General features: G+C 44.5%; 1 protein-coding gene across 4 annotated transcripts in view; it reads left to right on the top strand.

Moving 5' to 3' along the window:
* The first annotated feature begins 3586 nt into the window (after positions 1-3586).
* Positions 3587-12770, top strand: part of LOC121586399 (zinc finger MYM-type protein 4-like) — a 33525-nt gene continuing 24341 nt past the window's right edge. Inside the window, exons 1-14 of one of the 4 annotated variants that reach the window (XM_045226329.1) lie at positions 3587-3988; positions 4317-5028; positions 5119-6141; positions 6400-6561; positions 6761-6822; positions 7069-7230; positions 9091-9142; positions 9944-10208; positions 10354-10543; positions 10816-11019; positions 11282-11432; positions 11610-11725; positions 11936-12112; positions 12306-12456. In XM_045226329.1, coding sequence (XP_045082264.1) covers positions 3956-3988; positions 4317-5028; positions 5119-6141; positions 6400-6561; positions 6761-6822; positions 7069-7230; positions 9091-9142; positions 9944-10208; positions 10354-10543; positions 10816-11019; positions 11282-11432; positions 11610-11725; positions 11936-12112; positions 12306-12456 — 3460 coding nt within the window. In that variant the 5' untranslated portion in view covers positions 3587-3955. Of the gene's footprint in view, positions 3989-4316; positions 6142-6399; positions 6562-6760; positions 6823-7068; positions 7231-9090; positions 9143-9943; positions 10209-10353; positions 10544-10815; positions 11020-11281; positions 11433-11609; positions 11726-11935; positions 12113-12305; positions 12457-12770 lie in introns of all 4 variants that reach the window. The other 3 variants (XM_045226330.1, XM_045226328.1, XM_041903044.2) reach the window with 3 other exon arrangements.

Raw genomic sequence — 12770 nt, forward strand, 5'->3', positions numbered from 1 at the left:
CTGAATACTTTCCGAATGCACTGTAGATTTAATTTTAAAGCAGAAAAATGTGAAAAGGGGGTGTAGACTTTCTATAGGCACTGTGAATGCCTCATGTGGAGCTTAGAGAGGATAAGGTAGACGGGTGTATGTATACCATACAAATGATCAAACTGACAAGCTACTCTGACATTTACATACTGAGATCAATTAAACGAACGACCCGTCTTAAATGCAACCAATAGCATAGGCCAATGAAAAGAGTGGATACACAGATTTTAGACTTACAATATGAGGAGGAAATTATAGTCCACCAACTTTCCAGTGGAACTCACCTATTCAGAAAGATTTTTCCCGCAATTGTATTTTGAAATATTGCAAAATACCTTCTAGCTGCTGCCTGCTGTTCATTTACAGCCACAACTCAACAATCAGCTGTTTTATATTTGCCTCGCGGGCTGCCCAATTGCGGGATTCCCGACTGTAGACTAGGCCTATGCGCTCATAATGTGACAAAACACAATCTACAGCAATTTTTAAAAATATGTGGCTAAATTATGCTGGTGTAGTATTTGCAATGATTTCATTTATTTTTATAGAGACATGAGTACTTATATAAGTTGGCAAATGTATTTCAATTTATCTGCAGCACTTCCAGCAGCACTTCCTGTAGCGTTTTCTTCCATGCACTGTGCTCTCCCCAATGCCAAATAAATAACAGGGGAGACCGGGGATGGTTGTAACATGGGATAGTTGTAACACTTGCAAATTCTTCCAATCAGGAGTGAGGTGGAATCATGTGATTTACTGTGCACATGCTCAGTTTAGTCCTGAACCCTCATGTGAAAAAGTAAGTCCCTGTGATAAACTCTGCAGATTTGATGCAAGTTAGCAATGCTAAAGTTTTAACATCTAGCTAAAATGGAAGCCGGCTAATGGCTGCAAGGGTCAGGGTTAGTTGTAACAACTTGTGAGAAAATGTTACAACTAACCCTGAGTAAAACTGAATGTTTTTGGTACATGTTTTCTTTTACTTTCAGCATGCAGAGATCATGGAAAAGAAAGACAGACAGGGGAGTACCTCTCCACACTTTGAAAAGAGCGTCAAATGATGTAGCAGAGCAGGGGAAGTCAATCAGATCGGTTGTATGGCATATGTCATGTGATACTGTACAGATTCTGCAAAGAGAGAAAGATGCTACTGGAGAAGGGGTCGAGAGAGCTTCCTGATGTAGCCTACTGTAGTGGAAACAGGGTCTTCATGGATGAGCAGGAGCAGAAGTTGTCAGAGTATCTCTTGAGGGCAGCTGATTTATATTATGGATTGTCTCCCCGTGAGGTAAGCACTTGATAGGAATTATTGAGGAGTAAGTCAGGGCAAAGTTAGCAGTTAATGTTGGTGGCAATTAAGGTCAAGGGAGGGAGTACTAATGTAAATTATTAATGTAAAGTATTAATTGAGGGAAGTATTGAACATATTTTATTCTATTGTTACAAGTCAGGAAATGTGCCTACCAACTCGCTGTACAATATGGTTGCAAGCATCCTCAGTCATGGGATGAGAGCTATTGCGGGAGCAGACTGGTTCTTGTCTTACCTAAAGCGGCACCCTACTCTCTCCATTAGGAGTGCTGAAGCAACTAGTCTGTCACGGGCCAGAACAACAGAACAAATGTGGCAGAGTTTTTCAGCAAACTTAGAGAGGTGATAAATAAATACAGCTTTGATGACAATGACATATTGAATGTTGATGAGACAGGAAGAACCACAGTACAAACACATGAGGTCGCGAAACACCATGCATTTGCAGTTTGATTTACATATAAATAACCACACCAATTTGTTAAGGACAGATGTATGTTGATTGTATCAAGTTTTGAATACACTACCATAAACGATCTCTGAGAAACTTACGAAAAGGTGAAAAGTGTTACAGCTCAGCATTGACATGATTGGCGGTATAAACACAAACTCACTTCCTTGACAACTTCCTTCACAATAGCTCTGGCCTGCTCCGCTAAGCGCAAGAAGTATGAAAGCCCTGACGTCTGCTGAGGCTGCATCAGCAGTAAATGCTGTATGGCCACTTCAGATTTAGAATTGACCATGCAAAGCCTTATAAACGCAAAGCACATTCTGGTGTATCTGGCAGTGTAGCGATCTCATCTGCTGTGAAAGAGCCGATAGGCGGGCAGACAGTCCCTGTACTCCTGTTAGCAGCTCTGACTGGCTGTAACTGGGATGTTGGGTGATATTGATTGAGGGCACTTAATGGGAGGGAATACAGGAAAACAGATTATCCCATTGGAGAATATTGAACAAGAGCTCCTTTTTTCTGATAAAAAAAGAATGTTCAGAAGTGATCAACGAGCCACTCTAAATTGATAAACGGGCCGAATCTGGCCCGAGGGCCACCAGTTGAATAGCCCTGCAGTACAGTATGGTTTAGAAACTCTGTGGTAGCTAGCTAGCTAGATGTGTACACCCGCCTCCAGTAGTTGATCTAGAAGTGTTGGAGAGACTACAGAAAGATAGGGAGGGTGTTGATCCACCTGGTTTCTTTGAGAGACGTCTGGAAACTGTGTATCAGGATTTTGTGGCCATTTACACAGATGGTTCAAAAGATCCAAGGACAGGACGTACTGGGTCAGCATTTGTAGTGCAGGAATGTGGGGTGGAAGTCAGGAAACGTATTACAGATCATCTGGCTGTATATACAGCAGAGCTGATGGCCATACTGTTGGCCTTGCAGTGGGTGGAGGAAGTCAAAGAAGACAGAGTAGTTATTTGCTCTGATTCATGTGCAGTGTTAATGAGTCTCCAGTCCTTTAGCTCACGTAGCAGACAAGACCTGCTTTATGAGGTGCTACAAACCCATGGCAGGATTAAACAGATGGGTATTCAGATACGATTTACTTGGGTCCCAGCCCATGTGGGGGTGGAGGGGAACGAGGCAGTAGATGAACAGGCTAAACAAGCACTTAATAGTGGGGATGTTGAAGTTTCAATGAGCAAGGCAGAGGCAAAAAGACTGATATATACAGTGATGGTGCAGAGATGGCAGGAGCAGTGGAATAGAGATAATAAGGGAAGGCATTTATTTCAAGTACAGAGGAAAGTCGGGGAGGGGAGGACGGCAGAAAGGGACAGAGAGGAGGCTATTTTTACAAGATTAAGGGTGGGACACAGCCAGTTGAATAAGACATTAAATGTGATAGGAAAGCATCCAACAGGAAAGTGTGATTATTGTCAGGAAACAGAGACCCTGGAGCATGTATTGCTACAGTGTGGGTGGTATCAGAGGGAAATAGAGAGGATGAGATCTAGTATGAGGGAGAAGGGGATACAGGAAATTAGTTTAAAGAGTATATTGAGTAGAACGTCATTAGATATAGTCTCAAATATTTTGTTTTATTTTTTAAGAGCAACGGGGCTGGGAGGTAGGTTTGAGTTTCTCCCTGTCTCTGGCCCACACTCCAGTACAGTAGGTGGCGGTAATGCACCATAACGTTGGATGCCAACCGCCGATAAACCCCACTGAAGAAGAAGAAGGAGAAGTAGCTTGTTGTGAAACAGGAAATGACATATCTAGGTCTTCCATGTTTACGCAGGTGTGTGTGTCTTTGAGGAGCTGTGCAGAGTGAAAATGCAAAGGATTTCACTTCTGTAAAGTTATAACTCACCGGCATTGCTATAATCGAAGTTAATATCTTATGCATGGCAAAGCTTAAGAACCTTATTCGGTAATTCAAATTAAGTCTCGTTTTAGCTGGCTACATATCGTTGCTAGCTAGCAGCTGGCTAACGTTAGCTAGCTAGCTTTCTCCACAACAAGGAGGCGGGCGGAAGTAGCTAATGCATGTTAGCTAGCTAGTAAGCCTCTGTTCCGTTTTTAGTATATTTTGGTGGACGTTGGTTAACCTATATTGTGAGTGAGTGACAATAAGAGCTAGCCGACTTTCGCCGCAAGCAAGCCATGGCTGAATCACAGAAAGCAGACCATTCAGAGGTGATTTACGTTTTTGAATGAATACCAGCTAGCTATGATCTCTTCTGCTAGCTAGTTATGTTGACCCGCTCCATCATTTCCCGCGCAGATGTTGTTATCGAATCAACAATCTAAAACAAACACTGCACGCTCCAACTTGGTTCTATTTGATTCTCCCCAAGTTGGTATTTGATTGCAAGCACGAATTACAATTTTCCCTCAATAGCCATGACACTTGATCAATCTGTAAACTGGGTTCTTGACATTTTCCTGGTCAGGTCATGTAGTAAGGGAAAACTCAGGGCATTACTTATAGGACCATTACTAATAGAATGTTGTTTTTCCTCAGCATACAGGTGAGCCAGACAAAGAGACAGAGCAGCCATCTCAGGCTGGAGTATCAATGGATTCCGTGGACCCTGGAGCCTCACACAGCAATGCACCCACAGCCTTGGCAGATGGAAACAGTAGGGATGATGCTACCAATGCAGTCAGTGCAAGTTCATCCTCAGTTATAGATAGGGCAGGGGATGCTGGTAATTCAGAAACTGTGAGGGAAACAGATGCAGAGGATTCACAGATGGTGGAAGAAACTGTAAAAACAGATGCCTCGCTGACTGTGGGAGAAACGGACAGTAAAGAGGATGCACAGACGGAAAGAGAAACAGCCAGTGCAGATGCTTCACAGATGGAAACAGCCAGTGCAGATGCTTCACAGATGGAAACAGCCAGTGTAGACACTTCACAGACGGAAAGAGAAACAGCCAGTGCTGATGCTTCACAGATGGAAATAGCCAGTGCAGATACTTCACAGATGGAAACAGCCAGTGCAGATTCTTCACGGACGGAAATAGCCAGTGCAGATGCTTCACAGGCGGAAAGAGAAACAGCCAGTGTAGATGCTTCACAGACGGAAACAGCCAGTGCAGATGCTTCACAGACGGAAACAGCCAGTGCAGATGCTTCACAGACAGAAACAGCCAGTGCAGATGCTTCACAGACGGAAAGAGAAACAGCCAGTGTAGATGCTTCACAGACGGAAAGAGAAACAGCCAGTGTAGATGCTTCACAGACGGAAACAGCCAGTGCAGATGCTTCACAGATGGAAACAGCCAGTGCAGATGCTTCACAGACGGAAACAGCCAGTGCAGATGCTTCACAGACGGAAAGAGAAACAGCCAGTGCAGATGCTTCACAGACGGAAACAGCCAGTGCAGATGCTTCGCAGACGGAAACAGCCAGTGCAGATGCTTCGCAGACGGAAAGAGAAACAGCCAGTGTAGATGCTTCACAGACGGAAAGAGAAACAGCCAGTGTAGATGCTTCACAGATGGAAACAGCCAGTGCAGATGCTTCACAGATGGAAACAGCCAGTGCAGATGCTTCACAGACGGAAACAGCCAGTGCAGATGCTTCACAGACGGAAACAGCCAGTGTAGATGCTTCACAGACAGAAATAGAAACAGTCCGTGTAGATGCTTCACAGACGGAAACTGCCAGTGGAGATACTTTACAGACGGAAAGAGTAACAGCCAGTGTAGATGCTTCACAGACGGAAAAAGTAACAGCCAGTGTAGATGCTTCACAGACGGAAAGAGAAACAGCTAGTGCAGATGCTTCACAGATGGAAACAGCCAGTGCAGATGCTTCACAGACGGAAAGAGAAACAGCCAGTGTAGATGTTTCACAGATGGAAAGAGAAACAGCCAGTGCAGATGCTTCACAGATGGAAACAGCCAGTGCAGATGCTTCACAGACGGAAAGAGAAACAGCCAGTGTAGATGTTTCGCAGACTGAAAGAGAAACAGCCAGTGCAGACGCTTCACAGACTGAAAGAGAAACAGCCAGTGCCGATGCTTCACAGACTAATGGAGAAACTGACATACCCCTGGACATGGGAGTAGTGGATGCTGACGATGAGATGGAGGTCAATGCTATCAAAGTGGAGGATGACCAGATGCAGGAGGAAGACAACTTGGAGGGGATGGCTGCGATAACTGCTGTGGAAGAGGGACGCAACATGGACACTTTTAGCAGCAACTCCCTGGATCATGGGGATGAGGTGGAGAAGATGGACACGGGGACAGACTCACTGACAGAGAATGAGGTAGAGGAGCCCAGCAAGACCGGGCCAGTGGACAACACTGATTCCATGCCTTCTATCATGGATACAGGTAAGAAGAGACTGTTGCATGCAACTTTTTGTTGTCTATATGACCTTAGGATCAGGATTGTCAATTGTTTCCGTAGTTTGCTGAATTAATTTATTCAGATTGTATTTGTTTGTGATTTACGGGTGTGTTGCTACCCTAAACACTTTGCTATCTTGCTTGACACTGTACTCCATTGCTGCTGGAATGCCCCAGTGTTTAAAGTCCTATGAGTTCAAACACATTACCTTACACACACTATCCCACCTCTCAAACATAAAGTCTCCATGACAGGAGACACCGAGCAACCTGCTGAGCAGACCAGCTTTGAGAAGGCTAGCGGCTCGTCTCCGCCTATGGAGGAGGACCAATCTGAAGATGTCAAACCGTTTCACCCCAGTCCCACCTCCTCTAGCGAAGCTATTCACCCACAGAACAGTAAAGGTGAGAGGCCACAAGGGTCAGTCTTTGGAATATACGGTCTTTGGCTGCATAATGTTCCGACATGACCCGAATACCTGAATGTTAGTGTGGTCCCTCACAATATTCAGATGCTAATGAGTGCACTGCTATTCCTCAGTAATGGTTTTACAGTTTGTTTGGTTTTTAAAATTTACAAGCTGAATTACCTGTTGTTTTGCAGGCACTGACAGTCCTGCAGGGCTGGAGAATGGAGTCGCAGGACAGCCAGTCAAAGTTGTGGATGTGAGTATCCTCTCTCATCACAAACGATAGAAGAGGGAATTCATTTCCGCCCAAGTGACTAGACAAGCTTAAGCGTGGCAGAAATCTGGTCACTGCTTATGAGTGTTAAAGATTTTCAGGTGTTGCGAAGGCTTTGTCAGAATACCTGTGTAATAGATGTCCTATAACCATTCACATTAACTCACATGATTCCATCTACAATCCTCCTATTGAATGTTACATGCTGTTGTTGAATGTTCTCTGCAGTCGACCCAGTCTGCCCAGCCGGCAGCTGAGCCTGTGTCCACCAGCGCTGACACCATCTCCATGGTGAAGGTGAAGGATGAGCCCGTAGACGAGGAGTATGATCAGGCCCTGGCTCCAGCGGTCCTCTCAGAGGGCGTCAAGGATGAACCAGACGCAGCAGAGGTACGACATCTCTAAACTCACTGGTCCTCAGCAACAGCCAAGTCCTAACTGGACATTTCTGTTGTGAGTTACATCAAAGTCATCCGTTGACATCAATGCATATAGAGTTGAAGTCGGAAGTTTACATACACTTAGGTTGGAGTCATTAAAACTTGTTTTTCAACCACTCCACAAACTATAGTTTTGGCAAGTCGGTTAGGACATCTACTTTGTGCATGACACAAGTAATTTTTCCAACAATTGTTTACAGACAGATTATTTCACTTATAATTGACTGTATCACAATTCCAGTGGGTCAGAAGTTTACATACACTAAGTTGACTGTGCCTTTAAACAGCTTGGAAAATTCCAGAAAATGATGTCATGGCTTTAGAAGGTTCTGATAGGCTAATTGACATCATTTGAGTTAATTGGAGGTGTACCTGTGGATGTATTTCAAGGCCTACCTTCAAACTCAGTGCCTCTTTGCTTGACATCATGGGAAAATCAAAAGAAATCAGCCAAGAACAGAACAAAAATTGTAGACCACTACAAGTCTGGTTCATCCTTGGGAGCAATTTCCAAACGCCTGAAGGTACCACGTTCATCTATACAAACAATAGTACGCAAGTATAAACACCATGGGACCACGCAGCCGTCATACCGCTCAGGAAGGAGATGCGTTCTGTCTCCTAGAGATGAACGTACTTTGGTGCGAAAAGTGCAAATCAATCCCAGAACAACAGCAAAGGACCTTGTGAAGATGCTGGAGGAAACGGGTACAAAAGTATCTATATCCACAGTAAAACGAGTCCTATATCGACATAACCTGAAAGGCCGCTCAGCAAGGAAGAAGCCACTGCTCCAAAACCGCCATAAAAAAGCCAGACTACGGTTTGCAACTGCACATGGGGACAAAGATCGTACTTTTTGGAGAAATGTCCTCTGGTCTGATGAAAGAAAAAATAGAACTGTTTGGCTATAATGACCATTGTTATGTTTGGAGGAAAAAAGGGGTTGCTTGCAAGCTGAAGAACACCATCCCAACGTGAAGCACGGGGTGGCAGCATTACATTTACATTTTAGTCATTTAGCAGACGCTCTTATCCAGAGCGACTTACAGTTAGTTTATTTTTCATACTGGCCCCCCTTGGGAATCAAACCCACAACCCTGGCGTTGCAAATGCCATGCTCTACCAACTGAGCTACATCCCTGTCATGCTGTGGGGGTGCTTTGCTGCAGGAGGGACTGGTGCACTTCTCAAAATAGATAGCATCATGAGGAAGGAAAATTACGTGGATATATTGAAGCAACATCTCAAGACATCAGTCAGGAAGTTAAAGCTTGGTCGCAAATAGGTCTTCCAAATGGACAATGATCCCAAGCAGACTTCCAAAGTTGTGGCAAACTGGCTTAAGGACAAAAGTCAAGGTATTGGAGTGGCCATCACAAAGCCCTGACCTCAATTCTATAGAAAATGTGTGGGCAGAACTGAAAAAGCATGTGCGCGCAATGAGGCCTACAAACCTGACTCAGTTACACCAGCTCTGTCAAGAGGAATGGGACAAAATTCACCCAACTTATTGTGGGAAGCTTGTGGAAGGCTACCCAAAACGTTTGAACCAAGTTAAACAATTTAAAGACAATGCTACCAAATACTAATTGAGTGTATGTAAACTTCTGACCCACTGGGAATGTGATGAAATAAATAATAGCTGAAATAAATAATTCTCTCTACTATTATTATTTCACATTCTTAAAATAAAGTGGTGATCCTAACTGACCTAAGACAGGGAATTCAACTGTAGTTCAAGCTGTGTGTGTATTTGAACCCAAATCCTGTGTGCATGTTAAATGTATGTCACCTTTGTTATTTACAGGAGTTGAAAATCAGTAACGTCTTCTCTGTGGGCGGCGCCCCTACTACGAACGGTGAGCAGGGCACTTTAATATTAACCTGGCTGCAGGTTTTTTTCTGGATCAGGAAGGGGCTTAGGTGGTGGGCGTGGCAGGGGGCGTGGTCGGCCTGTAGGCGCAGCTGAATTTTTGAGAACATTTTAAAGGCCCTTATCTTGGCGGTGTAGAGAAAGTGTTAACATTTTTTATCACATTTCCTGCAATTCTACGATTTCCTCCATGGATCTGAGATACATTTTTGCAGTTTTAAAGCAAATTTCCTGTGATTATACATATTCTGCCATAGATCTGAGAAAGAACTTTGCAGGTTTAAAGCTTATTTCCTGCAATTCTATGCATTTTGCCATGGTTAATGCTGTGCTCTTTTTCTCAAACATAATAACAAAATGAATACTGCTAAATTAATTGCATTTGGAATTTTTAATTCTCCTTCACTGTCTAGCTTTTATTTGTTAGTTCTCAAAGATTATGTAATAAAAATATATACAGGTCATTTATCTTTTCTACATGCTTTTATATATGGTTTTAGTCGTTTAAGTTTGCACTGAAAGTGTTTTTAATATCCTCAAAATTGATAAAAAATAAACGTTATTTTCAAAAACATTTTACACTGTTTGGAGTTAGGCAAGCCCGCCCAAGTATTTCCATGGCAGAAAAGTCCCTGGGCTTTGGAGTTGATTTTTATAGTCTACCGCAAGCTCTCCAGGAGCAACATTTGTCTGACTACCCCACCTTACAGATGATACCTTTCTCTCATCCCCCCTTCCCTCAATCTCCACCGATCCTCTCCATCCCTCTCTCCACTATTATCCACAGCCACATCCACGCCAGTGGCCGCCCTCCCCAAGACTGTAATGCCTGCCCCGGCCTCCTCCTCCATCCCTCCGCTGATCCCCATGGCTATGCGGGTCGCCTGCTCGGCTTGTAAAAAAGTGCTGCTGAAGGGCCAGACAGCCTACCAGAGGAAGGGCTCCTCGGACCTCTTCTGCTCCACGTCCTGCCTCACCTCCTACAGCCCCCCGCCCGTCGTCAAGATGACTGCCCCCGGCTCAGCCAAGAAACCCTGCCACTACTGCCTCAAGTGAGTCCGGCTGTTGTCATGCCAATGGCGTATGTAGATAATGAATTAAGAAAATATAAAGGAATGTAAATAAGAAGACTTCTGACATTGCTAAACTATTTCCAAAGGTAAATTATGTTTTTATTAATTGATTATCCCCCCTCAGGGAGATTGCTAACCCCAAGGACGTGATCACAGCTCCTGTGGACACCATGGGCACGGTGAAGGACTTCTGTAGCCAAACCTGCCTCTCCTCCTTCAACTTCAAGAGGAACTCTGCCGTATCCACCCTCTCCTCCTCCCTCTCCACCATGACGGGGGCCGTCAAGTGCAGCATGTGCAAGAAGGCCTGCATTGTAAGTGACTTAAGGTCTTTGAGCGTTTCAGTGTGGTAGTCACCTGAAGTAACACAATTGGCAATCTAAAAGTGGTGATGTCAGAGCTGACAGGGTAGTGAACAATTTTGATTAATTACACTTTTATAGTGGGCCGACACCACGGAGATATACTTGATATAATAAAGTATAAAACTGGACTTCCTTGGCTGCTTTTGCCTTTAACCTTTTTCCTGCAGCTCTTCCATTGTCGTCTAGTCTCAACATCTACTCCTTGTTCTCTTCCCACACAGAGTAAACATGAGGTGATCTTCCAGGGCAGCATGCACAAGCTGTGCAGCGAGGTGTGCTTCACGCGCTTCCGCTCCACCAACAAGCTGTCCATGAACAGCTGCCAGAGCTGCAACAACTACTGCTACGGCAAGGTCACCGTGCTGGTCGTGCAGGGGGTCAATAAGACCTTCTGCAGCGTCGGCTGTGTCTCCACCTTCAAACAGGTAAGAATGGGATCCCTGAGATGCAGGTCACGCAGTCAGGAGAAGCTGTTGGATTGTAACTAGGGCTTTTTCTAAAAACGGTTACGATCTGTCAAAACCTTGCTTCCGCCTCCCTTGTTTTCTCAATTCCTCTCAAAGCTCTCGGAGGAGGAGGTCTGAGGGAGGAACCTTGGATCTTCTCCTCCAGTACGTAAGAACCATCTACCTGTAAGTTCAAGCAAGCAAAAGTAGTCACTCCTTTGTGGTCGGTCTGGTTTTTCAGAAAACTAAGAAGCCTGTGGCATGTACTATGTGCCGCAACTTCCGCGCACCGGTGGAGATGGTTGAGAGCGCCGACTCTGACGGCAAGCTGGAGATGTTCTGCTCTACTGGCTGTGTTACAGCCCACAAAGTGCAGACTGTCAGCTCCTCAGGTATAGTTAGGCTAACCACCTCCGCAGCATAAACACCTCACTGTCACAAACACGCACTCATTCACACTCACTCTCTCCTCTCTCTCACTAACTTATTCATTCACTCACACACACTTTGTTTAAAGCATGCACTCATGCATATACATTCATAACACTCATTCCTTCATTTCAACCCAGGTGCTCGGGTAGAATGCAACACCTGTGGTCAGAAGACGGTGCCCTCCTTCCACCTAGCCATGTCGGACGGCTCCATCCGGAACTTCTGCACCATGAACTGTGTCGTCACCTTTCAGGTAACTCCTCCTCTGGATTAATTAATTAGCTCAGTTGAAACGTTGAATTAGAATATAAATATTGAAAAGACGGCAACTTAATGTTCTTCAATTTTATTAATTGCGGCTCTGATAACACTTACTTTTCATATTTTACACCTCTTTTACCCTGCACTCTACTCTTTGCTGTCCTGCGCTGACACCACAATGTTATGTTTCTGTGGCCTGTAGGATCAGTTCAATAAGAGCAACACCCAAAGCCAGATGAATGTGGCCCCCAGCACAGGGTCCACAGCTCCGCCCGAGGCCCCGGCCCAGACCAGGGACAAGGGATCCCAAGGGACCAGACTGCCCTGTTTCCAGTGCCACCGCCTCTTCTCCTCTAAGCCCGAGCTCATTCAGTTCAAGGTTACCTATATGGTGTTACCTTTCTCTGCGTCTATCCCATCTCTCATTCTGACTCTTCTCTTTGCCTTTCCCTCTTTGTCCATTTTGTTGAACTCCCTCTCACAAACACACCTCACCTCTATTTAGGTTGACAACCTCCCTCTTAATGCTGCTATAGAATTGATTGAATGTGTGTGTCTGTGCAACCCTACAGGATAAGATGGTATTCCTCTGTTCGGTAAATTGCTCGGAGGAGTACAGAAAGATAAACTACGAGATGGCACGCTGCGAGTACTGCAAGATTGAGAAGCCAGCCAAGGAGGTCAAGCGAATCAACAAGAGAGACTACATCTTCTGCAGCGAAGGTTAGGAGGGTGATACATACATGGTCTTTAACCTTTTGCTGCAGTGGGCTGAATCAAGTTCGCACCGTGTTCCTTGGTAGTCTTAAACAAATCTTCTTTGAAACAAAAGTATACACCTCACACACATGGTTATGAGCTTAAAAAAAGAATACAGCTAAAAAAAAGAATACACGGACCATGTCAGATATCATGTATTCAATTTTGAGTTTGCATCCCAATATTACGCTTTATATACGCCACAGAAAATACTGAAATATAACAAACCCGTTTGACATAGGAACACCGGATTTTCTGCAAAAACAAAAAGTGTATTA

Source organism: Coregonus clupeaformis, chromosome 17 (assembly GCF_020615455.1).
Source record: "Coregonus clupeaformis isolate EN_2021a chromosome 17, ASM2061545v1, whole genome shotgun sequence".
Taxonomy (NCBI): Eukaryota; Metazoa; Chordata; class Actinopteri; order Salmoniformes; family Salmonidae; genus Coregonus; species Coregonus clupeaformis.